Source organism: Hippocampus guttulatus, chromosome 7 (genome assembly GCF_054856545.1).
Source record: "Hippocampus guttulatus isolate MCC_2025c chromosome 7, RoL_Hgut_1.0, whole genome shotgun sequence".
In the NCBI taxonomy this organism is placed as follows: domain Eukaryota; kingdom Metazoa; phylum Chordata; class Actinopteri; order Syngnathiformes; family Syngnathidae; genus Hippocampus; species Hippocampus guttulatus.
In genome coordinates, this window is record NC_141267.1 from 5,924,753 (window position 1) to 5,952,107 (window position 27,355).

At 40.8% G+C, this 27,355-nt stretch overlaps 1 protein-coding gene and 1 long non-coding RNA gene across 3 annotated transcripts; both read left to right on the forward strand.

Annotated features, from left to right (window-relative positions):
- The first annotated feature begins 8,385 nt into the window (after positions 1-8,385).
- On the forward strand, positions 8,386-10,639 carry LOC147202063 (uncharacterized). The gene is made up of 2 exons (XR_015101401.1): positions 8,386-8,522; positions 10,053-10,639. It is a non-coding gene; the product is annotated as an uncharacterized LOC147202063 (long non-coding RNA).
- Positions 10,640-12,736: 2,097 nt separating this feature from the next.
- On the forward strand, positions 12,737-26,108 carry efcab7 (EF-hand calcium binding domain 7). Of its 2 annotated transcripts, none has more exons than XM_086116384.1 (14): positions 12,737-12,970; positions 13,909-14,039; positions 14,501-14,709; positions 14,876-14,962; positions 16,422-16,620; positions 18,878-18,966; positions 21,828-21,969; positions 22,098-22,207; positions 23,167-23,330; positions 24,071-24,204; positions 24,415-24,557; positions 24,662-24,871; positions 25,677-25,784; positions 25,917-26,108. In XM_086116384.1, the coding sequence occupies exons 1-14, from the start codon at positions 12,960-12,962 to the stop codon at positions 25,995-25,997; spliced, it is 1,818 nt and encodes a 605-aa protein (XP_085972510.1). In that variant the 5' UTR covers positions 12,737-12,959; the 3' UTR covers positions 25,998-26,108. The 2 variants fall into 2 exon arrangements, with proteins under 2 accessions (XP_085972510.1, XP_085972511.1); XM_086116385.1 differs by having other exon boundaries at positions 12,738-12,970; positions 21,831-21,969.
- The last annotated feature ends 1,247 nt before the right edge of the window (positions 26,109-27,355 follow it).

Genomic DNA, 27,355 nt, shown 5'->3' on the forward strand with positions numbered 1-27,355 from the left:
TGACAATCGGCCCTATTCACTTTCCACCATTCACTATTGTAAGATTGGATCACAAGAATTGCTTTGCTGCAGGCATAATATGTGCCTAAAATAATCAAATTAATTCTTTCCCCGGGAAATCTGCTCACTGATGTGTTGGTGTAACCAGAGAAAAATGTTGTTTTTCTCCAAAGGTCGTAGAAAACATAATTGTCTTACTCAAACAAGCATCCACTGATGTGACTAACGGCAAATGCCAAAGATGTGGCGAGAGGTAGTCGCGAGGGGGAAGTCGTTGGGAAATCGAATGCGCCTTGTGACTCCGTCTGTGTTCAGGCTGACCCTGAAATCAAGTGAGTACATGGAACAAAATGTTTGAACTGATCGAGACCCGGCTCAAACATCACGGTCACCTAACCGTTAGCACGGCTCACAAATCTGAGGCTCGGGGTTCAAATCGAAGCCCAGGCTTTCCTGTGTGCCATTTGTATGTTCTCCATGTGCTTGCGTGGATTTGCTTCAGCCATAAAGGGGTCACCAAACTGAGAGAGAGCTACTGCTTTGGTACTGGTTCATGCAAAGGGCTACCAGTTGGATGCACACTTCTGAAATAAAGGCATTTAAATTATTATAAATATGCTGTTATTAATAATTAATCATGATCATGTTAATTTATCACAATGATCTACAATGATTTAACAGGATAGGGAACAAATCAATATTAATCCTATCTCTAAAAAAATCGGTGTATGTATTTTTTTTCTTTTTTTAGACACTCAAACTTGATTTTGTCAATACACGACGAATTCATGTGAATAATTTAAGGTCAACATCAGAAGCTTACAAATACATTCTCTGTGCTCGGCACTCCCATGGGAAGTCATATGGTCATTTCTGAGTTGGATCGTCTGACCTTTTCTTGGCTGACGTGCTTCTTTTCATTTTGAGCTCGCCGCTTGTTGTCAATGAAATCACAGCTATTGTTTGAAAGATGTCAGATCAATAACGGGGGTGGACACATGTTCTTGCGATGACCCAAACTTTTCTCTGATGTTCTGTGTCAGTTTTTTTCCCCCCACTTCTGGCATGGAAGAACAAACTGAGCCCCCAGTCCCAGCAGGTATCTGCTTGCAGTCAAACACAGGGCAATTCAGTGAACTGTCTGAAGAGCTTTGTTTGTGAATACAGTAATCCCTCGTTTATCGCGGGGGTTACGTTCCAAAAAGAACCAGTGATAGGTGAAATCCGTGAAGGAGTGAGCTTTATTTTTTTTACAGTTATTATACAATACTGAACTATGTATACAATGAAACCAAAGACCAAAACCTGCTTTCAGGCCCAAGCACAAAAAAAAAAACAAAAAAAACATTTTCAACAAATAACTATAATAGTTTTTGGAAATACTGTACTGTTAACACGCGGCGCCGCCGACGCGTTCTGATTTAAAGGGTTAAACTGCACTAAAAAAATCTGTTAAACTGCGAAGCCGCGGAAGGTGAACCGCGTTAGAGCGAGGGATCACTGTAATCCAAAACAAACTGTTGTGTCCATGAATGTGAGGACGACGACTTGTATGCCACCTGCCTTTATTCCAACTGCCAAAACAGGTGAAAGCAGTAACTTATAACTTGGCGATACTGCTGCCACATTTAATGTGCTATATTTAACACTCCCGACCCCCTTATGGAACCTGGACAATTTCCCAACTAACAAAAAAAACCACACAAAACAAGGGCTGAGCAAAACCAGATAGACTGTCAGTTTACCTGCTTAGCCTTGTGGGTTATTCTGCCACACAATGAGCTAAACACTTGTTAAGATCTTAACATTAAACGTCAGTAACCTAATTGTCCAAATAATGAGGCCGAAGACGGTTACAAGCTGGACGGGGTTCTGGTTCCTTGGACGCAGCTGGTTCACCTTGTTCTTGAAGATGCCTTACCGATGTTCACAGTCCTTGTCAAAGTGGTCATGATCCGCTACAGCGCCTCCATTCATGCGTTGCTGGTGATGCCACTCTCCTGCGGTGGCTGGCATGCCAACGTGGCTCGTCAGCCTGACAAAAGGTGGCCAGTCTTGTAGCCATCCAGAATGAGGTCAATTTGTGTGAGCGGCTGACCCAATCTGATACAGTCAGTGCGGGTCGCTTCACTCGGCGCTAATCATCAAAACACTGCTTCATACTCTGCTGCAGATCTGCAACCCTGCTGCCCGGGGAGGGTGCCAATGCATGAAGTCGGTTGGAGGGGAAGCTGCAGTTCATGTCCCAGCATGAGAGTGGCTGTGGCTCCAGTTGTTGCGTGTGGTGTTGCTCTGTAGTGCAACAAACTTCAGTCTCGTGCAGAGGGGAAAGGAAGGCCATCCACCAGGTGAGCTCTCAATCCATTTTTCAGAGTTTGGTTAAACCTCTCCACATGGCCGTTGGCCTGGGGCTGATACAAAGCTATTCTGAAATTTTTAATTCCCCTCCCCTTTGTGAAACCTGCAAAGTCTGCTGAGATGACCTGAGGTCTTTACCGGCCGCGATAACATATAAGGTACACCCCAACAAGCAAACAGGGAGGACACGACCTCCATGATGACTTTTGTCATGACTGACCCAGCAGGCAGCACCTCGGGCCACTTGGAGTGTAGGTCATACGCCACCAGGAGGAAAACATCCACCTGGGTTTGAGTATAGAGACTGGTCGGTCATGCCAAGGGCTGCTGAGGAGAAGGTGAAGTTTGACCAGTTTTCCCACCGGTGAGGCACACTGTACAGTCATTGACAGTGGTCATCACTGTCAATGCCTGGCCATGAGACCAGGCCCCTGCAGCCTTCTTTACCCTCACAGGTGTCCCTCGTGAACCATGGTTGGAATGTGGGGCCTCAAGGTGTATGGGTCCACAGTACAAGGCCCCCGAGCAACAAATGTAGGGCTTTGGAAGTCAAAATGAGTGAGTACTGACAAAGAGGGGTGCTGTGTTTTGAGTCGGCGGATGGCAGCTCAGCATGCTGGCCACCAAGGGGTGTCCTAATTCAGGAGGACACGCAGTAATGCGGTAGTATTGGACATGTTGGGGAGGAAGCGCAAGTAGAATGCATGATGGATGTTTTTTATACATATATATATATATATATATATAAAATCCTACATGTCCTGTTGTAATATGATCACACAGCACTGCATTGCCACAGCAAGGAGTCACGGGGTCCTCTCGCACATGGAGAGAACATGCATCTTAGACAAACATATTCATTTTACTCCGGGAAAGTTTAGTCGAGGCCCCAGTTTGAAAGCTGAAAGCTTAAACTCAACAGGTTGTCTCTCTCCCTCTTCAAAAAACAATTCTGAAAATCATGCTAATTTTGAATAAATGTACCTGTAATCTGATTAGGTGGGGTTTCTTTCTACAACCTTCATGAATTACGAACACAACAGAATTGTATCCTGAATATCCTACGCCGCTACATGTATTCCGTTACTCCCCAAGTCTTATAAATACATGAATTGTTTGACTTTTCTAAAGCAAAGACATCCTTTCGCAACGGCCTCAATATGAGGCACTGAGACATCTGCTCCAAAACCAATGGGACAGACCATGAGGCATTTGAAAACAAGCAGTACACAAGAACATTTGACAAAATGAAAAGGGGGAAGCTGAAATGCTTTGCCTCTGGCTGTGGAACTAAAATGTGCTTAACTAACATTTAATGGAGACATAATAAACTCACACAAATCAAACTTTTGTTATTATTGAACCAAATTGCTCGAGTATGGCACACATTTGGATGTAAAACGCCGACCCCATCACAAAGAAAAAAATAATAATCTGTGTTCAAAAGCTGATGAACTCATGAATTGTGCGGTCCCAATTTGCTGGTATCCATGGTCAAAATTGAATTATTATCTGCATAACAATATCAAAAAATAGGATTTTTCATATTCAGACAAATATTTTTTTTGTGGAAAGAGACGTTCTCTGACTGAGCTGACAGTTTTGGTTGTCAAGCCTCGAGCTCACAGATCTGAATAACGTAATTCATGAATGCAGATAGCACACATTTTGATGTTGGCAAAAAAAAAAAAAACCTAATGAAACTCTTGAGGAGAAATGATCACATAATCCATGCATTGTATTTATTGGGAACATCAACCTCCACAAAATGGCCACCACCTAAGCACATGCTAATGTGTGTCGTATTCGATCATGATCCATACAAAGAGGGGAAGAAAAGACCTGGATATGCACTGAGGTTCTAAAGGCCATTAAGCAATTTTCCTCTGAGGACGCGGTCATTTTTTTGCTTCTTTATTTGATGGGGACAGTGCACTCAAACATAGTTAAAAACTTGCCGCTGACGTGGCGCATATCGAGTTTATAGCTGGTGCTAATTCTCAACTTAAATCCATAATGCTTGATGAGCAATGAAAATTATGTTATAGTTGAACCGAAAAACAAAGATATTGCAAGCAAATGGTTCACTATATTAACAATAGATGCTCGTGGACGTCTGCAATTCATTAGGGATCATGATTGGACCAGCCCGCGAATAGCAAAAATCTGCATATAATTGACATCCTTTTCAAATGCATGGGGATGGGGGGCACATTTGTTATTTTCTTGAACCAAAATGCCCCCACTCCCCAACAAAAACAAAGCCCTCTAAAATACTGAAAAGTATATTTTTTAAATATCCACTGGAGTAATTGGAAAGGTAATACTGTATGCCGTAATAAGCTGAAATGAACATTTGGCGGGGGAGTGGCTGTCGCCGTCGAGAACGTACTTATTATGTCATATGCTTGCGTAGAACAAGCAGACACACGGCCAAACAAAGGCATGCACACACAGAGCGTGGTGAAATCAAAGTGTGGGACAATATCGTTGCAATCTGTGGGGCCCAAGTGGTAAAAATGAAACGACCGGTTTCCTTTACAGGCCGGGATCAAGAGAAAAAAAGGAGCAGGCTTGGCCAATTGGGAGCCAGGAAGCTAGAGTATCTTGTGAATGGACTGAATTGTTGACAACTGTGGAACTGTCAACCAAGATAATACTGTATTTAGCAGCCAACACGTGTCACCATCACGAGATTGACCAGTGATATTCATCGAAGCAGGAGAGCCCTTACCTATGTCCACCCGAAACAACAAACACACACGACACAAGCAGCGGGTCGGGATATTTCACTTGGGTGATGCGGGCCCCGGGCGGGAGTTAAATATTTAAATCCAGGTTGGGTTTAAATATTTGTCAACCGTGGGCATGTGAAGCCCTTTGTGACTCTTTTGTGACATATAAGTAATGGGACTTGAAAAATGTTTCTGCTAAAGAATGATTACAGTAACTGGTCCCCCCCCCCCAAAAAAAATCATCTCCTAATGTTCTAAATTTAGCACAGCAATAGGGTAAACTTTCCATTAGGTGGTTCTGTAATGTATGTATTCAACACTATACAAAACCAGAAGAGTTTGATTGTGACTGTAAAATGTTTTTTATCTGATTGAATTATCAAAAAAGAATTTTTAAAAAACCCTGTCTTGCTTAGAAAAAAAATAGCACTGACAGTAGAGCCTGTCTTATATGACTAAGAAGAGGTCATTCTGGAGAAAGTCTAACCATGAAGAAGCAGATTAATGAGCTATTTCAAATCAAAAGGGGGATTTTGCCATAAAACCTCAATGAGGCACCCAAGTGGTGACTTCCCAAATACAAATGTGCCCTTTGAGAAGGGAGGTGAGAGATATTTTGTGTTTGTTGTATCTCAGACCCACTAAGGAAAGACCCATGAAGCCTTAAATTTCTCATTGTGACAACTCAAAAGTGCAAGTGTGTTTCTGTGGTGGTTTGAATGTACGTTGTTCATTTTAACTTGAAAGAAAGGAGTTAAAGTAAGCTTGGCTGGGATTCTTTTCCTCTGAGGTTCCCTTTACGGAACCTCCAAGGAAAACACTACCAGTTTCTGCAAAGATACAGTCCAAACAAAATTGTATAAAACAATAATAAATATTGTTGAACCCACGTCAACTTTTTGCTTTTTGATATTCTATGACGAAAAACTATCTCAACGAGGGTATTTTTTTCATTTGAAAGATGATTGGTCAATTAATTTATCATTTTTACCATTTGGGCGGCCCGGTAGTCCAGTGGTTAGCACGTCGACTTCACAGTACAGAGGTACCGGGTTCAATTCCAGCTCCGGCCTCCCTGTGTGGAGTTTGCATGTTCTCCCCGGGCCTGCGTGGGTTTTCTCCGGGTACTCCGGTTTCCTCCCACGTTCCAAAAACATGCATGGCAGGCTGATTGAACACGCTAAATTGTCCCTAGGTGTGAGTGCGCATGGTTGTTCGTCTCTGTGTGCCCTGCGATTGGCTGGCAACCGGTTCAGGGTGTCCCCGCCTACTGCCCGAAGACAGCTGGGATAGGCTCCAGCACCCCCCGCGACCCTAGTGAGGATTAAGCGGTTCGGAAAATGAATGAATGAATGAATGAATTTTACCATTTGATGTTCTAAAACGGTCGAAAAGTTGCTTTCTCTACATATAGCGAGCTCTTGGTGCCTCTTCAGCTCTTCTTTCAGGTGTCTCGATGCAGACAGCGAATGTTCCTGTTCACTGCTGCCCTCTGTTGGCCACAAAATACACGAAAATGAGAAAATTAGGAATATGCACGTCTGCGAGTGGGAATCTATTAAACGCGCGCGCGCACACACACACACACACACACAAAATGCCTTCCTGATAAAACTATTGTGAAAGGAAAAGCCATGTCAGGGGTGAGTATTTATGTACTAACGCCATCATCCCTCCATCGAAAGAGCCAATGATTTGTAAAGGCCTTTCTAATGAGAGAGACATTTCCGCCAATTTGAAAGATTTAAGACCAAAGGACGGTTTTGTCTTATGAACATTTCCTCTAGCTCTTTCCTGGCCTTGATGAATGCATCCAGCGATTGCTCCAATTTGGACCACAAAGAGTCCAATCTGGTCAAAGCAAAAAGGAAAATGTGGTAAAACAGTGTGACATCGGCTGAGTGCACCTTGTTCCACGTGACTGGCTGCCAGTTTAAAATTGACAAGAGGCCTAACTGTTACACTAAAATGCATATTGTCTAATTCTTTGATTTACACAAATTATAGTTGTTTTTTAATGCCTGTAACAGGAAATGAATTAAGATGTTGAAGTTGAGATGCTCATTTTGCTGTATAATGTCGCTCAACTGTCGTGAGCAGAAATTCCAGTCCACACAAGAATTTTTAGATTCATACAATAAATGTTTGGGTTGTAAAAATTAAACAGATAGCATTTTTCCCCCAATTGATCGGTAGCACTTGTCCTCATTATGGTTACAGGTGAGCTGAAGCCAGGTGACTTGCGGTCAGAGGTGGGGTGGACCCTGGACTGGTTTGTGTATCAGGTGATTTAGACCTATTTTTTTTGAAAGATTCTGGTACTTATTCGTTTTTTTTGCAGCACACTGCTATTAATCTGAACACAACAATGGCCATCCATTTTGTAATCCGCTTATCCTCACAAGGTTCGCAGGGCGGGCTGGAGACTATCCCAGCCGTCTTCGGTCAGTAGGCGGGGGACACTCTGAACCGGTTGCCAGCCAATCGCAGGGCACACAGAGACGAACAACCATCCAAGCTCACACTCGCACCTAGGGACAATTTAGAGCAGGGGTCGCCAACGCGGTGCCCGCGGGCACCAGGTAGCCCGTGAAGACCACACAATCGCCTGCCAGTGCTAGGATTGTGATTTGCTAGTAGAAATTATGATTTAAAAATGCAAAGACAGGCATTTTTGTGAGACATCTTTAAGATGATCAAAGCCAGAAAATCATTCAGTATTGAAAATAACACATTCTAATATTATTAAAGGGCGGCCCGGTAGTCCAGTGGTTAGCACGTCGGCTTCACAGTGCAGAGGTACCGGGTTCGATTCCAGCTCCGGCCTCCCTGTGTGGAGTTTGCATGTTCTCCCCGGGCCTGCGTGGGTTTTCTCCGGGTGCTCCGGTTTCCTCCCACATTCCAAAAACATGCATGGCAGGCTGATTGGATGCTCTAAATTGTCCCTAGGTGTGAGTGTGAGTGTGGGCGTGGATGGTTGTTCGTCTCTGTGTGCCCTGCGATTGGCTGGCAACTGATTCAGGGTGTCCCCCGCCTACTGCCCGGAGACGGCTGGGATAGGCTCCAGCACCCCCCGCGACCCTAGTGAGGATCAAGCGGTTCGGAAAATGGATGGATGGATAATATTATTAAATGTAATTTGTACAAATGTTATTTCAGATATGTATCAATTTGGTAGCCCTTCACCCAATCAGGACACATGAAATAGCTCTCACTCTCAAAAAGGTTGGTTACCCCTGATTTAGAGTGTTCCATTAACCTGCCACGCATGTTTCTTGAATGTGGGAGGAAACCGGAGTACCCGGAGAAAACCCACGCAGGCCCGGGAAGAACATGCAAATTCCACACAGGGAGTCAAACCCTGCACCTCTGCACTGTGACGCTGACGCCCTAACCAGTCGACCACCAGGCCACCCACAACAATGTGTTGTAAATATTTTCTCAATGCAACACCATCAATGCAACACCAGACAGATGATTTATTGACAACTTGTGGTTTTAGGTTGGTTCTTATTTTCTGCATGGCGGGCCGTGTTACGAATGGGCAGATTGAGCTGTTTTGAACAGCCGCCCATCAGGTAGAAGCCGAATCTCAAACAACAGATGAGTGCAAAAATCTGTACTTTAGACTGAACTCGTGTTTATTCAGTTCCATTTGTCCTGATTGCTTTAAAACGTGACTAACGTACAATCAATTCCACGCAATAGAAGAAAATGCAATGACCCATTTAATAGTTCTGTCCATTACTTACATTCCACGTTTACATTTCCCTAAAATAAAACCCTGCTGTGCTTCAGAGGACCCGACCTAGTATGACAAGCAAGCGAGCACAATGAATATGCTGTCAATTTAGCTCATGAAATGTATTCTTGACTTCACTATGAAATTAAAAACTAATGCTTATCTTGATGGATGGACCAGACACCAAATGTCTGCCTTGGCTAAGGAAATGGTTCTTGTGTTAAGTGGTCCTAATGCAACTATTTTTAGTGCTATGTAAATCATTCATAATTTGGCAAGGGACGAATCCCTGCCATTTCTTGTCTCCTGTCATTAAATTCTGATATGTCATTTTGTCCTGTACATCAGGAGAGTGTGTCAATTGAAATATGGCAACTCATAAAATGCAGCTCTCTGAAAAGTCTTTAAATCGATGCACTGGCTTCATCAACAGGTAACGAAGAGACTAACTTACACGCTGTTCGTGGTGCAGCTTTTTGAGGTGTGGTAACCTCAGCTTGTTCAATATAAACCACATGGATTTTACAAGCAGCAAGAAAATTCATTTAGTGGAGACTGACTGCAACGTGGTCACTGGTGTTTGATTAAGAATCAATGTGGAAAATGTATGGTTCTATAGAAATGTGCCAATCCTTGAGGGTGTTAATGCAATCTGTAGCACTTTCGTCGTCTTTCCAATAATGGCCACACAGAGCTCACAAAACATGTCTTGTAGTGTGCGCCAGTGAATGCGCGCGGCAACTAGTGTCGCGTGGAATATTTCCACGCAATATTTGTTCCGGCCAACAATCGCCACTAGATGGTAGCGGAACACAAACGGTGAAACAGCTTAATGGAAAATACAGTATAGGCAGTAACACAATCAACTATGCACATCGATGACTCTATTTTCACCATGTTTGAAGCAGTTTGGTGCCAGTTTTGATATGCTAGTAGGATGCTTCCGTTTTCAACAAACATTTAGTATAAGTCAATTGTTTGCTTCTCACAGGCACTGGAAGGCGATTGTCATTCAGGAAAGAGAAAAGCCATGAAATAAATACCGGTACATTAGCACAGCACCCAGTGGTGATCTTTTTTTTCGTGCTGTAAAAGTGTCTTGTATCAATCGACAGACAGCCTTATAGATTGAGTTCATAGTTTTCAAAAAACAAAAACAAAGCTTTTTGTCTTGAGGACCTGACAGTTCTCATGTTCCTGTTTGTTTTCGGTTTCAGTTTCCGATGGGAGTTCCCCCCGAACGCCGCACCTGTCACGGGTTACAATCAGTGGACTACTTCAGGACTGCTAGACAGACAACTTTCTGTTGGATTATTTGCCTTGCTTGCATTTTATGTAACAAGTGCTTATTTTCTCGACGCCCGATTCTTGATGATCTCATTTTGGTTTGCCTTTCATTGTAAATAGTGTCTTGTTGTTTTGTTTAATGTAATTTTTTGCAATTGAATTTTTCTTGTCTTTTGGTGACAAGCTATTTTCGTTATTTTCCTATTCTTCTGCAAGTGCTTTTTGTTAGTTTTTTCCCCCCTGGCTTTGTGTTTTTCTGTAATTACGTTTTTTTAAATTTATTTTTTAAATAAGATTATTTTGTCTCAATCTACATTTGTGGGATCCACAACTTGATTGTGGGCATCTACTTCCTGAGGATAGAGCATGGCGGTCCCAGACTGGGGCATGTTTCTACTGAGGCCAGTTGGATCACCGAATCTCTGCATGTCCTTCGAGACCATCACGCCAGATTAGTAAATGAACATCGGACCCTCCATGCTATGAGTTCCAGTTCTAATAAACAATGTGAGTATGACTTGGCGTCATCATAATCGAGTCTACACCATGACAAAACCAAGAACATGAAAAGACTCCAGGGGGCCGTATCAGGATATGGGAAAGGACTAAAGATTGTTGCTCTTGTTGCTTCCGGTGAAGCTGATTGTTTTGTAGATCCATGAATCGTGGAAGCATTAGGTTGTCCAATCGAAGAACTTAGAGGGGCGGAAAGTATTGGATTTAGATGAATTTCTTCTGGCGGAAATAATCAGAATCGTCTTTATTGTCATTGTATAGCATCCATCCATTTTCCGAACCGCTTGATCCTCACTAGGGTCGCGGGGGGTGCTGGAGCCTATCCCAGCCGTCTTCGGGCAGTAGGCGGGGGACACCCTGAATCGGTTGCCAGCCAATCGCAGGGCACACAGAGACAAACAACCATCCACGCTCACATTCACACCTAGGGACAATTTAGAGCGTTCAATCAGCCTGCCATGCATGTTTTTGGAATGTGGGAGGAAACCGGAGTACCCGGAGAAAACCCACGCAGGCCCGGGGAGAACATGCAAACTCCACACAGGGAGGCCGGAGCTGGAATTGAACCCGGTACCTCTGCACTGTGAAGTCGACGTGCTAACCACTGGACTACCGGGTCGCCCGTCATTGTATAGCATAAAACGAAATTTGGGTGCCACTCCTTCGTGCATTTCGAAAAAAATAAAATAAATACAAAATTCAACAACACACAAATGAAACATATCACTGGTCCGCTCGAATTGAAACTCTGGGGTAACGTGAAAAAGAGGAAATTCTTTGTTTTGCCTTTACGAGCAACGCCGATGGTGTGAGGGTTACAGTATTGTGGTTAAGAATTCATAAGAGAGAGTGATTGGGGGGAAAAAAATCACACTTATATGAACTAAACCTCAAAAATTGGAACCTTTTTTTTTAATCTGTCAACTGCATATCGGGCGAATTAGGACACACCTCACCCATTAAATCTTCACCGGAAAATGTTCATTCCCATGTATTCATTCCCATTGAATACCATAATTTTTCAGCAAAGATCGCGCTCAGTCACAGCAGCCTTACTGACCAATGATTGCACGATAGAGCTTGTTCCCAATGCCCTGCTTCCCAGTTCTAGACTTGATCAAGTCTGAACCCAAACAATCTTTATGTGAATACATTTCAAGCTCGTGAGCAACAAGTTTAATTCGTCCCTCTATGTCCACCGTGGGTGTGGGATTCTTTTGTATTGAAAAAGACACGTCAAAATGACCATCTGTTGATTACCGAGGCCTAAATGATTTCGCTATTAGGAATAAATAGCCGCTACCCTTGCTCGACTCCACGTTTGCCCCTTGACAATCTCAAGTTCAAGTCAACTTTATTGTCAAATGTGTTGTATGTGCAACATATCTGCCACCATCTTCACTAAACTTGATCCCCGCAGCACCTATCACCTGGTTAGGATTCGGGAGGGTGTTGAATGAAAGACTGCCTTCAAAACTCCCATGGGACACTTCGAGTACCTCATGCCCTTTGGATGTACAACACACCTTCCATTTTTTTTTGTGTTTAATGATGTGCTAAGAGACATCCTTAATAAATGTATTCTATTTTATTTTTTGCATTGTGTGTCTAAATGACATTTTGAGGTTTGGGGGGGGGGGTTCCACAAAACCTGAGAAAACGTCAAACGGAATATATATACAGTATACAGTATATATATCTTCTGACGAGCACTGCCGCTTTGTAAATGTTATTTTAATCTTGTTAAATAACATGGTCACTGTCATGTTCCAAAATCGCGCCTTCCCCACCGAATCACACAACTCAATCACCAACAGTAGTGTGCAGTGGTAATGTAATTACATGCAAACATAACTTGTAATAGGCTACTAACTTCATAGATCTGGTGCATTGGTCCGCAACCGCCGGGCCGCAGACCGGCACCAGTCCCTGGGTCATTTGTACCCAGCCGCACGGAAAGAATAACATTTATTTTAAAATTTATTCCAAAATAAAACGGAATAACATTTATTACGTTTTATTTTGAAAAATTACCGTATCTTCTGTTACATCAGTCTACAGTATGTCACTCTTAACGCAGGTCATGGCGCACTTCTCGGTCACGTGATAGGTTACCGCTAAAATCAAACCCAGGAGCTTGCAAACGGAGTAAAAAAAAGAAACGTCTTTGGGAAGGGGGAAATGCCCAGCCAGGAGACAGAAGAGGAGCCTGCGACTTTGAAGAAAAAGGCTACATTTAACAGACATGACAGGATTTCCTGCTTAAAATACGGATTTATCTCAACGGGAGATTCCCACGCACCAAATCCAATCTGCATAATATGCGGCGATGGTGAGTCGTATTTTTCATGCGATTTGTATTTGCAGTGTAACTTACTTTTAAGTCTTAAACGTTACCATACCGACCAGAGAGTGTTGCGGCCATATAGGACGTTCCTCGTGTCATGATTCGGGTTTATTCATATGTTTCGAAAACACCACAGTTTTCATGCAGGTCATATCATATTATTTTGTTGTATTTATCCGTCACACCTTCATGGCCGGTCCCTGAAAATATTGTATGACATTAAACCGGCCCGTGGGGCAAAAAAAAGGTTGGGGGCCGCTGGTCTAGTGCGTTTAAAAGCTGTGCAACAGCATGCGTTGCAGTCAGCACAAGTGACAGTACATTTTCCGAGCAAACTAAATCAACTGAACCTTAATCGCACAAAACCGCCGCTGCTTCTTCGTCGTTTTTATTGTTGCTTGGATGGAATCCAATCTTATTGGTGTTTTAGCGTAAAAACACTACAGCTCCGGAAAGTACGTTGTAAATGTTGGCGTGGAGCCATAGCAGGCGCAGCCATCGACTGGCAGCCTGAGCTGAAACATTTTAATAATTCAGGCTACAACGACGATCAAAGACAAAATATTACGTGGTTAAGTGGTAATTCGTTTTATTTTTGGAATTGCAAACGGATACCACGTTACATTTGTCGTGTGGTTCCGGACATTAACATTTGTTTCTTCCGTGTGCTTTAGAAGTGAACACCAATTTCATTGTTGTTGACTAGCAACCAGCAAGCTCTGGCAACGGTGTTCTTGTGTAGGTTGCCACAGAAGCTCATTTAATTCTAACGAGTCGGCTTGTGTTTTTTTGGGCGGTGTTTTCGTATGTCATAGTACATAATGAATAAATACACATATCATGGATGGATGGATGTAGTTTGAATGTGTCGTTCTGGGACAGAGGGGGCGAACATTAACCCACTCGATACTACCCTTGACTAGGATGTCTTACCTGGATTCATCGGAGGTTGCTGATGAGGAGGAGACTTTCTACATGCAGTGCAGAGCCGCTTTCCTAAGTGTGTTCAGATCTAGTCTGATAAATATCTCCTCGAAAAAGGAGTTATGTCGAGGTAAGTGTTTCCCAAACATTTGGAAAAGCCTACCTTTTGTTGTTGCACAAGGACCCATTTTGAATGACGTAGCATTATCTCAAAATAAGGATCATATCAGGAACGTATTCTCAATTTATAATTTGCAATTCTTAAAGCTACAAATGACTTAAATAGTAATTTCTCACAATGTCAATAATGAAATGCAAACGTAAATGGCCCAAAGGACTTTGTGAGGCTTTTGTAATTAAATGATTTCCTAAAAAAAAAAAAAATCAATGTCTACCCATGTTTGAAACGTTTGCATCAAAAATGAATGCAGGAGAATCGACGAGGGAAATGCATATTTTATGTGGCTAAAATATTTCTCTATACATGCAATAATAATAAATATGCCGAAGAAAAAAAATACCCCACAAAATTAAATTGAATAGTTGGTATTGGTTGCCTATTGTCAAGTTCATTCATATATTTTTTTATAGTTCTCCAGTTCGCTGGTAGAAATCCCTCCCAAGATACTCTTGATAAATACTGGAACCCAGGAACAACGCACATGAACTTTGATGATTTCTGTGAGATCCTGAAAAGCGAGTGGAAAACTGAGAATGATCTTATGGGAATTTTCAAAAAGCTGGACGCAAATGGCGATGGCTACATCACACACAGCCAACTGGAAAAACTTCTTACAACTGTGAGTTCCGACATATTTTGCATTACACGTGTTCACCTTTTGTGATCGATGGTAACAATTTTTAACTTAAGCATTAGACCAAGTGCACGAAGTACATATTGTTGGTTATAATGTTTGACTATTTTAATAATTGTGTTTTGGCTGTTAACTACTTTAAACTTTGCAGGGAGGAGATAAAATGACACATGAAGAGGTGAAAGCCATTTTCTCACTAAGCGACATCAACCGGGATGATAAATTTAACTATGCAGAGGTAGGTGTGCATATGTGGATACTGGATGCATCTTTTCAATCTGAAATTGTGATTTGTGCAGTTGATGAAATATCTGCAAGTATTTTAAACATCTGCAAGTATTTTCATTTGTGTGTTGTTTATAGCTGTCAGACACCTCCATAAAAATAAAAACCAATCATAATTCAACACTGCAAATAGTCACAATCAGTAAATAGCAGCAGCTCTGCATACAGGTTCTTTTTTTTTCTGTAAAAACTTTCGTAAACATTTTGCCTTTTTCACCAGTACTAAGATGCTAATTGACCATTCGAGATCCCAGAGCTGGTCGCATCAGAAAATTTTGACAGTTCGTCACCAGTACTGTACATCATTATTTCAAGGCGAACCAAAGTGTTGTCATTAGTCAGTCACTCAGTCATCGTTATTTTACATTCGCTATTTTCGGACCATGAGTAAATTTCACCGGTCCGCAAGTCCTTCAATCTTCTGTCCATCATTATTTGAACCACACTCCTGTCTCTCCTGCTTCTGTCAGCACCCCCCCCCCCCCCCCCCCGCTTCCCCCAGGCGAAAGAGTCAGGATATATGCCCCGGGAGCATGTGGTGGGCCTTCCGGCGAGTGCCGCAATAAGTTTTTCTTATACCCCCCAGCATTTTTTTTCACAGCATATGAACATGCACAGTGTTCTGCATCTTGATTTGATAATGGAGAACCGGTTCTCAAATGTAATCAAAGGTGTGGCATATCTGCTTATAAGATTTTTTTTCACCCAGAAGAAAAAACAGGACCAAAAACTACCTTCTTCTTTTTTTTTCTTTTTTTTAAAAATTAAATCTATGAAGGTTTGAACTTTGGGAATGTGAGAGAGAAATGTGAAAATGTTAATTCCTGTCTGAGAAGAGTGTACAAAGTGTGTGGTGAAACATGTGAAAAATAATTTAAAAAAACATCTAAACTAAAACGTATATAATTAAAAAATATATAACATACAAAAAACACATTGTAATAAATGAAAACATATAAGCAAGAAAACAAACAAAATACAACAAAAATCAACCTGTGCTTCATGGATTTAACTTATTTCGGGTATTTGTGGAAACATGGTAAACGCGGGAACACTGAATAGATGAAGAAAGAAAAATGGGAGTCCTTCAATGACGGACTGAGGAGGTTCGTCGGTCCTGACTTAAGTTTCAACGACCGACCGAAAGTCATTGATACTCCTGGACATACTGCAACAAGTAGCTCTGACATTGACTCTCTGAGTGGTGCCTCAGAGATGTAACATGAGTGCTGGTGTCCACAGTGTGTCTGATCTATGAGCAAGTTGTTTCAAAGCATGTCATCGTCGCATGCTGGATAATATATGAGGTAACATAGCAATCTGAAAATTAGTTCTGTTTCAAATGGTGTGCTTGCCATCTGTTATTTCAGTACCTAAACACATTGATGTGCTGGTCTTACTCTTGCTGTTAGTTTTGTCGACAGCTCGTGTCCACTGCAGAGAAATGTCAGATGGCCTCTTTGGAGAAGCTCCAGTCTGATGCCAAGCTGAAGAGACAAAACTTTGGCAGCCATCCAGACAGCCCTCCAAAAGCCTCCGTGACATCAGAATCATCACCACCTCAGCCTCCGGAAACAACCTGGTCAGATCCAGAGATCACACTTCGGAAAGGTAGTTGAATAACTTTTAATCGGCTTCTTTCAAAGGTTCCAAGTTTGTTGCCTTGTAGTCGGTTGATTGACTTTCTATATTAGATGCGCACCCGTTCACACCAATTACACATTGCCACTTTATTGTGATGAATTTAATAGCTCTATTATTGATTAATTTTTTTCACTCCCCATAACAAATCACCTCATTAGGACAGTTCATTCATCAGGAGAGCCACACAATTAGAGCCGCTTGTTTGTAGGGAAGGAACTGTGAAGCCCTTTGATTTGGGTCATCATTTCTGCCATTAGCAGATTGACAAACAACCATCCACAGACTTCGGTGAGAGCAATCTGGCCCAAAATATGTGTTTTGGTGAGAGCATTCTGGCCCAAAGTATGTTTTTATGGATTAATCATGCAACTACGAAGTCAATTCTAAAAGCTGAGGGCCATCATTATTGTTCAGAACATGGTCGAACCAAAGACAGAGATTCTGCTAAAGTAAGAGGAAGACAATTCTGCCACTGTGGGGTGATAGATGGGATTGATCTAAGTGGTCAGTCTATGTTCATGTTATTGATTCGGAGGATCCCGCTACTAATCACTGGGGAGAGGATGAGGGATTTGCAGGTGGTCAGTAGGAGGACCCACACCAACGGCAACTGCAAAAACAAATGAGTTCCCACACAGTAGTCGGGATTATCACATTATTGTGCCTCTCCCACATATTGATTTATCCCTGTTACATTTTAATAAGGAGATGAGACAAAATGCTTCCCACTTGCACGTGTTGAATGTGTTATTCTTTCAGTTTGAAAACCATTTTGGTTGCTAATGTGGATCTATGTTTGTCAGTCAGTATTTAGGCTTCAATCTTTAAGATTTAAAATAATTAGAATGATGGTGGGTAGGGTGTGTATATCTATCTACATTGTACTGTTCAAGTGTTCCCTTTATTTTTTTGAAGTGTGTGTGTGTGTGTGTGTGTCCATCACTGAGCATAATTGCTGAGTCATTTTTAGCTATTCATTTTTAAGACGCGTGTTGAATTAAGAGACCTTGGGTGGATACGTGCTATGCGCTGGTTTTACCTCTAAACGTCACTAATACCAAAAGCATGCAGTTCAATGCGCCCATACCATTACAATTTCAAGGTTTTTACAGCCAGATATAGAACAAAAATAAGCATCCCACTCTTTGAACAACACAAAAAATCGAGACATACTGACGACCGGGCTTCGTTTTGATACGTTGCTAAATATCTTTGAAAGGAAGCACCTTTTCATCCCTCTCCGATCCAATGACTTGTACCACAAAGGATAAAGAAAGTTAACGATATTTTGTCACGAGCTCAAAATGATGTCGAATCGAGAGGAGATGTGAGTTCTTCAATCGATTGCTCATCCTCAAGTACCTGGATGTTTCACAAGCTAAATTTAATTTTCATTTTTGAAACAATGTGAAAAGTCAAGCTAACTGAAACTGTGTGGGAAAACATTTACATTTGTATTTGGAAAACTGATTGTGAATACATAAATATAAAATTGAATTTTCAGGGATGAATTCAAATTGTACGATTCCGTTTTTAAAAGTAAAGATTCAAATGAATACAAATTTTATGTCATTCAGGGTACATTTTTCATTGCACTTATTAAAGTGTACCAATTCAAACATAGTGTAAATTATTCAGTGCCTGGTGGCAAATATTTCAGCCATTTCTTCTTTGGAGCTCACTTTTACTGTCAATAAAATCCAAAATATTGTGCTGATCGTATTGTGATTTACTAACCCAATTCCAATTAAGTTGGGACGTTGTGTTAAATACAAATCAAAATGAAATACGATGATTTGCACATCATGTTCAACCTATATTTAATTGAATACACTACAAAGACAAAATATGATCAACTTGATTGTTTTGACCAAATTATCATTATTTTGGAATTTTATAGCTACAAGTTTCAAAAAAGCCGGGACAGGTGGCATAAAATCCCCCCGCCCGAAGTCACCTACCTCCAGCTCACCAGGTGGTCACCTGGTCAGCCTAAGCATTATAGAAAGTGGATGGATGGGTCCGATTGCATCTTCTTGTTTGCACAATTTTTCTGTATTCAATGTTAAGCCATTGGTTGACATTGAAAGCATGCTTTCTTTGATTCCATGACCAAACATTTGCATTTGATATGTTCTTAACATAATTAAAAAAAAAAGAAAAAAACATAGCTTTCTCCTTTGCTAGTATTGTATCGTTGTTTGACAGGGTGTGTTTTATTCAGATAGCCGACCATCCTCCCGTCCTTCATCTGCACGCAGTAGACGATCGTCTCTGTCACACTCAGTCACTGCAACATCCAGCATCAGCAAGGTCAGTAAAAATACCAGTGCGATACCAGTGGCAACTCCCTCAGCGACTAACTTTCCTTGGCCTAAATGAAGCAACCAAAATGGGAGACACACACTAATATGACCTCCATTAAAAGTGGAGCATGATTATTTTTCTGAAGGCTGATTTTTTTTATGATCTCATCGATGGATGGATCGATAGACTGCCCATTGCCTCGATGTACTTAATAAAATGTGTAAATGATATCTAAATATGTTGCACCAAAATGTTTTACAGTACACAACATGACATTTGATTAGTGTGGAGGATACATTATTAGCAAAATCACTTCATTAAATCTCAATTGGAAGTCAAGGTTGCTTTCCCGCCTGTTCAAAGGGAAAATACAAAGTACGACGCCATTGTTTTATCTGTCATATGACAGGGTTGTGAGTTGGAAATTGTCGCATTTCTCTGGATTTTGTCTCCCATGTGATGTCAAATCTGAAAGAACTAAACACTAATACACATTATTGTAATGTTGAACCAAATGAAGTGGTTTAGTCTGTGTGTTTGGTGTTGGTTCGGTGTGTTTTCGTTCGGTACATCAAAGCATCAAAATAAAAGGATATCTTAATCTTAATCTTAAAGATAAGGTAGTAGTTGACTGTACCTGTTTTTCGTCTGCAGGCTCACCTTCTCTCATGGGTAGGTCAGTTTTACTTTTGTAAATAGTGTTGTCATTTTTAGACCGCCAGGCAGTTTAAACAATTGAGTCTAGTTTGGTGATGTTCATGAATCCTAATTTGTCTTTTGACATTCAACTGATTTTTTAGCGGAAGAGAAGTATTTATTTTTAATTTGTGAATACTCAGCTTTAGCAAAGAAACAAATCACTCAGACAAATTATCATACTGTTGTGCGCGTCGCTCTTAAGTTTGGAAGGTGAACAAATGGTACAAACACGCTGACGTTCACAAAACGGTTAAGTAAAATAAATGTAAGCTCACTTTTTTGGGAGTTGTGAAATGTGTAACATCTCTGCCCTCCTCAGGATGAACATTAGTACAACAATATTTGTCGGCTGCCAGCCTTACCTGCTGCAGTACGACATGTTGAATGGCATTTGACAACTTGTCAATGAAATAATCTGTGATCCCTGTGTCGCTCCTGAATCTTCATTCTTCCACTTCCTTTTCCATTTACATTTTGGAGCCATCATATTGGATTGGATACAACTTTATTGTCAATCCAATCCAATATAATGGCTCCAAAATGTATGGTTCCAACTTTGTGACAGTTTGGGAAAGACACACCCTTTTCTCTGCAGAACTATCGAGGCATGTTTGGATGAATCAAACATCTTTCCTATTAAATATCTTGAGGGTTCTTTTTTTTTTTGCCCAAATTGAGTGGACTTTGATCTCACATCTTACTTGAAGAGTGGAAGCTGTTACACAGTGCTGTGAATAAGCATTTTCCTTCCAATCAAATTCCTATTTTTCTTACATAGTTTCCCTATGTTAATGTTTTAAGATGATCAAATTAATCTAAATATCAGACAAAGAACCAAAGTAAACATGGAATTCAGATTTTAAATGATGTCATTTATGGGGGGGAGTCTTTTTAAAGCTACTGGCCCTGTGTGAAATTTTTTTTTACAGTAAACGTGGCGATAGTGTGTTGGTCCGCTTGCTTCTTCAAGACGTTGATGCCTTGCTGTGATTGAAAGAACTTGGGGTGGTCAATATGTCGGCATTGCAAGTGTATCGCAAAGTCATGCAATCATTTTCATAGGGAACAGTATGTTTTTAACTTGCTATCACCAATCAGATGCAACCACAAATGCACATTGCCAGGGCTGTACCAAATTCATCCATCCATTTTGTAATCCGCTTATCCTAACGAGGGTCGCGGAATGTGGGAGGAAACCGGAGTGCCCGGAGAAAACCCACGCAGGCACAGGGAGAACATGCAAACTCCACACCGGAAGGCCAGAGCTGGAATTGAACCCTACACCTCTGCACTGTGAGGTGCTTACCAGTCGCTTACCGTACCGCCTTCCAATTCAATTTTTGAATTGGATTTGCAAACATGAAGCAGTATTGTAATTGAAATTCAAATTGCAGGAAGTAGAAATGAAATTCAGGATGCAAATGAAAGTTTTTGTCAATGAAGCGTTGTATTATAGAAGTCTATTTACAACATAGATTTGAACTGAATATTTAACAAAATATACTCTGCACAGAATACTTGGTGTACTGTAGTTTTTTTAATCAACCCTAAAAGCCTATCCAGATAAAACAGATCATTACAATTGTAAAAAATGTGAAATGTTTTCATATGATGGATAGCCGTTCATTTGCTATAAACACCTTTCTAAGACTTTAAAATGGCTGCCCAAACATTTTGGCCATTTTGTTCAGGGCGCATTGAATTAAATTAATAAATAAAATTCAATGCCCTGTGTGGTGGAGTAAATTCAAATTAAGAACTCTGAACTTTGCACGACCCTGACATCTATCTATCCTTTTTTTTTTAACTCATTCACTGCCGTTAACAGGCAGCTATATCAACAGCATAAAAATGGTAGCGCTGGCAGTGATTGAGAGTGAATGCCATGTGATTGACCGATACCCCCCTTTGGAAGCTCCTGGTTGATCGCAAACAATGCAATGGGCACCCCATGTGTATAGTATGCCCTCTGTAGGTCGATGGCAGACTGCTTGATTCCGATTTCATGCCAAAATGTCTTTCCGCCATCATAAGAAGAATCGGTTCATTTAAGCATAGTCGATTTGTTTTAGAATGTATCTAGTTAATAAGATCTTGCCGATTATGCTTCTTGAAACAAACAAATGTGTCCTTTTCCTCCTCTTAATATTTTTGCTTCGTTCTCCCAGCAGTGGTATCGCAGTTGCGTGAGGGGATCTTTTTTCTTGGAAGAAGATGGCGCCATCAGCTCACTGCAGTACCAGCTGCACCTGCCCCAGACTTCCAATGTTACACTAAGCATCCAGCCTATGAGCCTTGACCAAAGAGCCGGTACAAATGCACTTTCATCACTGGCACTGTCGATTCCCAACTATTCGTGTATAAAAATTTCTCCTTGAAACCAGGCTTTGTCATACATCTTAACTTTCGTAAATGTAAGCCTCTGTTCTGTTTTTAAGATGAGTCTTCCCCCTGGATGAATGTGGACACGGCTCTTTTTGTGATGTTAGCTGGCGATACGGAAGATGATTCGACACTCTTGTGTTTCACTAGTACAAAGGACAAAGAAGTATGTTTTGCATTTTTTAAAATTAATTAGATTTTTTTAAATGTAATTCATTTGCTTTGGACATTCGCACACCCCTACAAAATGGCATGACCCCTCTACAGTGCACTATATAGGGAATAGTGTAGCCATTCGGACACAGCCTTAGAGTCCTCAATTGAGCATGGGTTTTTTTTTTGGTTTTGTTTTGTTTTTTTTGTTTTTTAGTGAAAGAGGAATTCAAACTGCCTATAGAAAAAACAAACTCGGAGCGAACATGACAATTTCCGTAAAATGCAATACCGTATTGGCCCGAATATAAGACGGTGTTTTTTGCATTGAAATAAGACTGAAAAAGTGGGGGTCGTCTTATATTCGGGGTCTAGACATTATACCCATTCACGACGCTAGATAGCGCCAGATATCATTGAAGCGAATGCTGAACTTGACTCCCCAGGCCCAAGTGAACCCCTGTCACGAAGAATAAAAATAAAAATAATGGTAGCACGAAGAAGAAAAATAAAAAATAGTGGTAAGAAAGAAAAGAGAAGAAAATTATGGAAGAGAGAAAAGTGGGTCAAAGATCGGCCAGGTTAACTGGCAGCTGAAGTTATGATGTAATTTACATGTCAAAAACCAGAAGCCATTCATTGACGAATGTGATTGAACTTTAGTTTACATATTTAAATGAGGCAAAATAACATGCTTTTTCTCTCAAATATATTGTTATAATCATTTGTTTCAGATGTACTGTAATTATTTTCTGTATAAAAATTGAATTTGGTATTCAAAATTTTTTTTCAAACTTGAGTCTTGAAAAAGAGGGGGTCGTCTTATAATCAGGGCCGTCTTATATTTGGGCCAATACGGTATATGGCATGACATGTCTCTGTAATATATCCCATAGCTTTCATATTCGATATTGTGGTATGTTGGGGGTAAAAAAAAAAAGATAAAATTTGAAAAGTGCAAATGTTCCACAGAAGTACATTTGGAGAGGTCAACTGAAAGCTGGGATGTACTACCTACTGCCTTTCTCCAGTGGCTGCAGATTAAAGAAAAGGAATCGAAAAAATATCTCTAGTAGATCCGTAGAACTTGTCTACAAGACAGACACTGGAAGACTCGACCTCACCAGAGATTTCCGGTAAGTTGCTTAGTTAGTTCCTAAACTAATACCATCAACTTTGAACACATAATTTCAATTATTATTATTAAAATTATCTGTCAATTTACAAGGCTGTTTAACATCATTGCAATATCAGAAACTTGGATGCTTGAACTTTGAAATGGAAGGAAATTAAATGGTATGTCAACAGAGAAAATAAGAGGAGATGGGGTGTCCTTGTTTATTGATAAGAAATGGAGGTAGTTTTTTTAAGGTGGTTGAGGAAAATGTCAAAGGTAGCAGATCAATTACGAGATTGCATCCCAGGCAAAATAATCATGGATAAAAAAAAAAAAGCAAAATGTATAAGTTGCATCTGTAGAACACTATGTTCTAATAATACTTTTAGGGACTGGATGGAAGAAAATTACACAGCAGCAAAAAAAAAAAAAATGTGTGGTGACTTTAACATTGCTTTAAAAGAAATCATACACAGTATAACACAACAGAACTATATCAAACAAACAATTACTTTATTTTTATGTATATTTGAAATAGTTCTAAACTTCAAGCGCCCAGAATCCTTAGAGCATGAGTCACATCTGGTTGCTTATTTGTGGAACGATGCCATTGCTTGTGGGTTAATTAGCGGTCTTTGTTGGTTGTGGTGTTTGAGTGCATCATAATTAGAAATCTCGACAATTATGCCTCTGCCAATTATGCAAATAGACGGCCAAGATACAGCATCGGTAGTGCAGTAATGCCATTGTGCGCCACAGGGAGGCACTATCGGAGATCTTTTACATGATCGACTTGGATGGGAATGGTTTGCTCAGTCTTGAGGAATATAACTTCTTAGAGCTGATGATCAGTGGAGAGGAGTGCAAGATGGGGACGTGGGCCATCTGCAAAGGTACAAGTTAAATGTTCTTATTATTAATGTTCGTCAAACATCTGTATTTGAATATCCTGTTCAGTCCATGAGGGGAAAAGTCTGAACTGAACTTCCTCCAGATGTTGTATTTTACTGCAGTTGAACAATCTGCATCATAAAGCTGACAATTGTTTCCAAATGGTGTAAACACTCTCCAAGCATTGCCATCAGGATCATTTGCGTCCGCAGATAATTTTGACATGAGAGAGAATCAACTGACAAAACAGGGCTTCATGGAGCTGACTCTGATGGAGGCAACAGACGGCGACACTGATGATCTGTGGACCCTTGTCGAGACTATGGGCTACAACCGTATGCTGGAACTGGTCGAGGTTATCAATCTTTTTTTTTTTTCATTCATTTTTAAAATTTAGATAATGACATTTGCAGGCTTTTTTTTTCCTCCCCTAATATGATCTCCTATGTCATCAATCAGGCTTGCCCGTTCCAGATAGACATCCTCTGTGAGAGCACACAGCCATCAGTTCAGCCTCTCAGACTGGACTCTGGGTCCAAGATTCTGAACCAGGCCTTGCAGAAGTCCATCACGTTAGAGGGAGCAGTCAAACAACTAAAAGGTCAAGACAATGTGCTCATCTACACCTACAGAGGAGAACACAGGGTATCCTCCCTCATAGTCAACAAGGTAGACTCCGACATTTGACAAGGTTTCTCAATATTTAGGCACAGACTTATCACACTGGTGATAGCTTCTTGCAGACTTCCATTGCTATTGTATATTCATACCCTTATTTCTGCTGGAGATAGTTATTGCATGGAAAGTTCTTATTATACTGATTTTTGTTTTTGAAATATTTGATTAACTTTTTTTTTAATTGGGGTTATTAGAATCATGAAGTGATGATGTTGAAATTCTCCGCGGTTAGCATGGCTTTATTTCCCACTCTCTAATTGTGAAAAAGCTCAGATGAATATTGTAGATGTGGCCTGTGATTGACAGGCGTTCAGCCCGGGTCTACTCTACCTTTCATCCAAAATTAGCTGGGATTGACCCTAGCTCTTGGCCGCTGTGAATATCATAGGCGAAGTAGAGAATGGATGTGTGGGTATTAAATCATAACTCGTCGTGATGAAGTGCAGTTCTCCTCGTGAAACCTCAATATAAATTAATGATTCCATTTAGACCTTAAAAATAAACTGTACATTGATAGCTGATTGTCATCATTGTTTTAAAGTCATTGCACATTGTTGGAGCTCTTGTTTACGGATACTTTAAGTGCCCTTGTGTTCACGCATTACCAACGAGTAACTGTACACACCGCAAAAAGGTAAAGTGACAGTTAACTCTCAGGCCTTTATGTTTAATTTGACCCTTTCAGCCTGTTCGGGGCCATTTTTAGCCTTGCACAGACATAGTGGGCAATTTAAAAAAATATATATTTTTCTTGTTTTACTGCAGTCGGTGACTACAATTTTTCTTGTTGTTACAGTCCAACCAGAAAGTGACGGTTCGTATCAACAACAAACACAACAGCAACTGCTGCAGCAGTAGAGGCCTGAATGTGTTTGCTATAGAGGTTCCAGCCAGAACGAAGATGGTAAGACATTTTTCTATTGACATTATTTCCTGATCGCAGTTGAATCGCACACAACTAAAATCATTTTTAATACTTCTGACGTTGTGGATGAGTTTGATGTTTGTTAATACAGTCATATTTGCTATCCACTAGGTGTGTCAACATGTGCTGCCGATCAATGAAAAACAGGACTGGACCTACAGCTGTGTGGAGACTTTACTGTCCTCTAAATAGAGCTGTATACAGTTTGCTGCTCTTCTATGCTTGTGACACTCAAGAGTTTGTTGAAGTACTTGAGATGATTGCAAAAAATAAAAATAAAAAGAAGTGGCGGCTTGAATCAATTATGCTGCTCACGAAAAGATAAACTTGCATTTAGATTCTCAGGTGCCTTCCTGTCTGTGGTGTATTTTTAAAATGTATTTAGTTGACCGTCATATATTCAGGCAAGCTACTTGAGATCAGATTCTTAGTTGCAAAGGCGAGCTGGCAGGAGACAGCAGAGTAAAACAAAGCCAAATGAAAGCAATTACAAATGCTGTATAGATAACTGGTGCATATCGTTGTCACCATTCCTTTCTGATTCTGCACTGCAGTATCTGCTTTGGGTAGACTGTATTGCACTGGCAATGAAATGCGTGCCTCTGGTCTCAACTTTACTTGCCCTTGGCCTTTTCAGCTGAGTCTTGACCTGGTATTTATATCTCAGACCGTTCGTTGCCCTTTGACTTTATCTGCGGAAACAGGAGAGCCGGCTAACTAAATGTCATTTGGCATAGGAGATGTATTTTATGCCACTGTCTGCTTTTCAACTGCAATCAAGCGTTTGCAATAACTTGCAATGAGGCTTTCACAGCGCTGTGGGGGAATTTTGGCTCACTCGTCTTTGCAGAATTGTTGTAATTCAGCCACATTGAAGGGTTTTTGGGTATGAGCTGCCTTATAAGGTCATGCTCCAGCATCTCAATAGGATTCAGATCAAGACTTTGACTAGGCCACTCCAAAGTCTTCACTTTGTTTTTCTTCAGCCTTTCTGAGGTGGACTTGCTGGTGTGTTTTGGATCATTATCCTGCTGCAGAACCCCAGGTCCCTTCAGCTTGACGTCACAGATGGCCTGACATTCTCCTTCAGGATTTTTAGGGAGACAGTAAAATTCATGGTTCCATTTATCACAGCAAGTCTTCCAGGTCCTGAAGTAGCTAAACAACCCCAGAACATCACACTACCACCACCATTTTTCACTGTTTTTCTGAAATGCGGTGTTACTCTTATGCCAGATTTGTTGAGAACAGGTGTGGCAGTAATCAAGCCTGGGCTTGGCTCGAGAAATTGAACTCAGGTATGATAAAGCACGGTTATGTTGTAACGGGAGGCCAAACACTCGTTTTCTCCTTTAATAATAAAAACCTCCCTTTAAAAACTGCATTTTGGGTTTACTTGTGTTATCTTTGACTAATATTTAAACTGATTTGATGATCTGAAACATTGAGAACACAATGAGAACATTGAGTTCTCATTTTATTTCAATAAGCTTTTGTACACAAAATATGTGAATGTGGAAATTTAAATCTCAGGCAGGCAGCATTTCAGC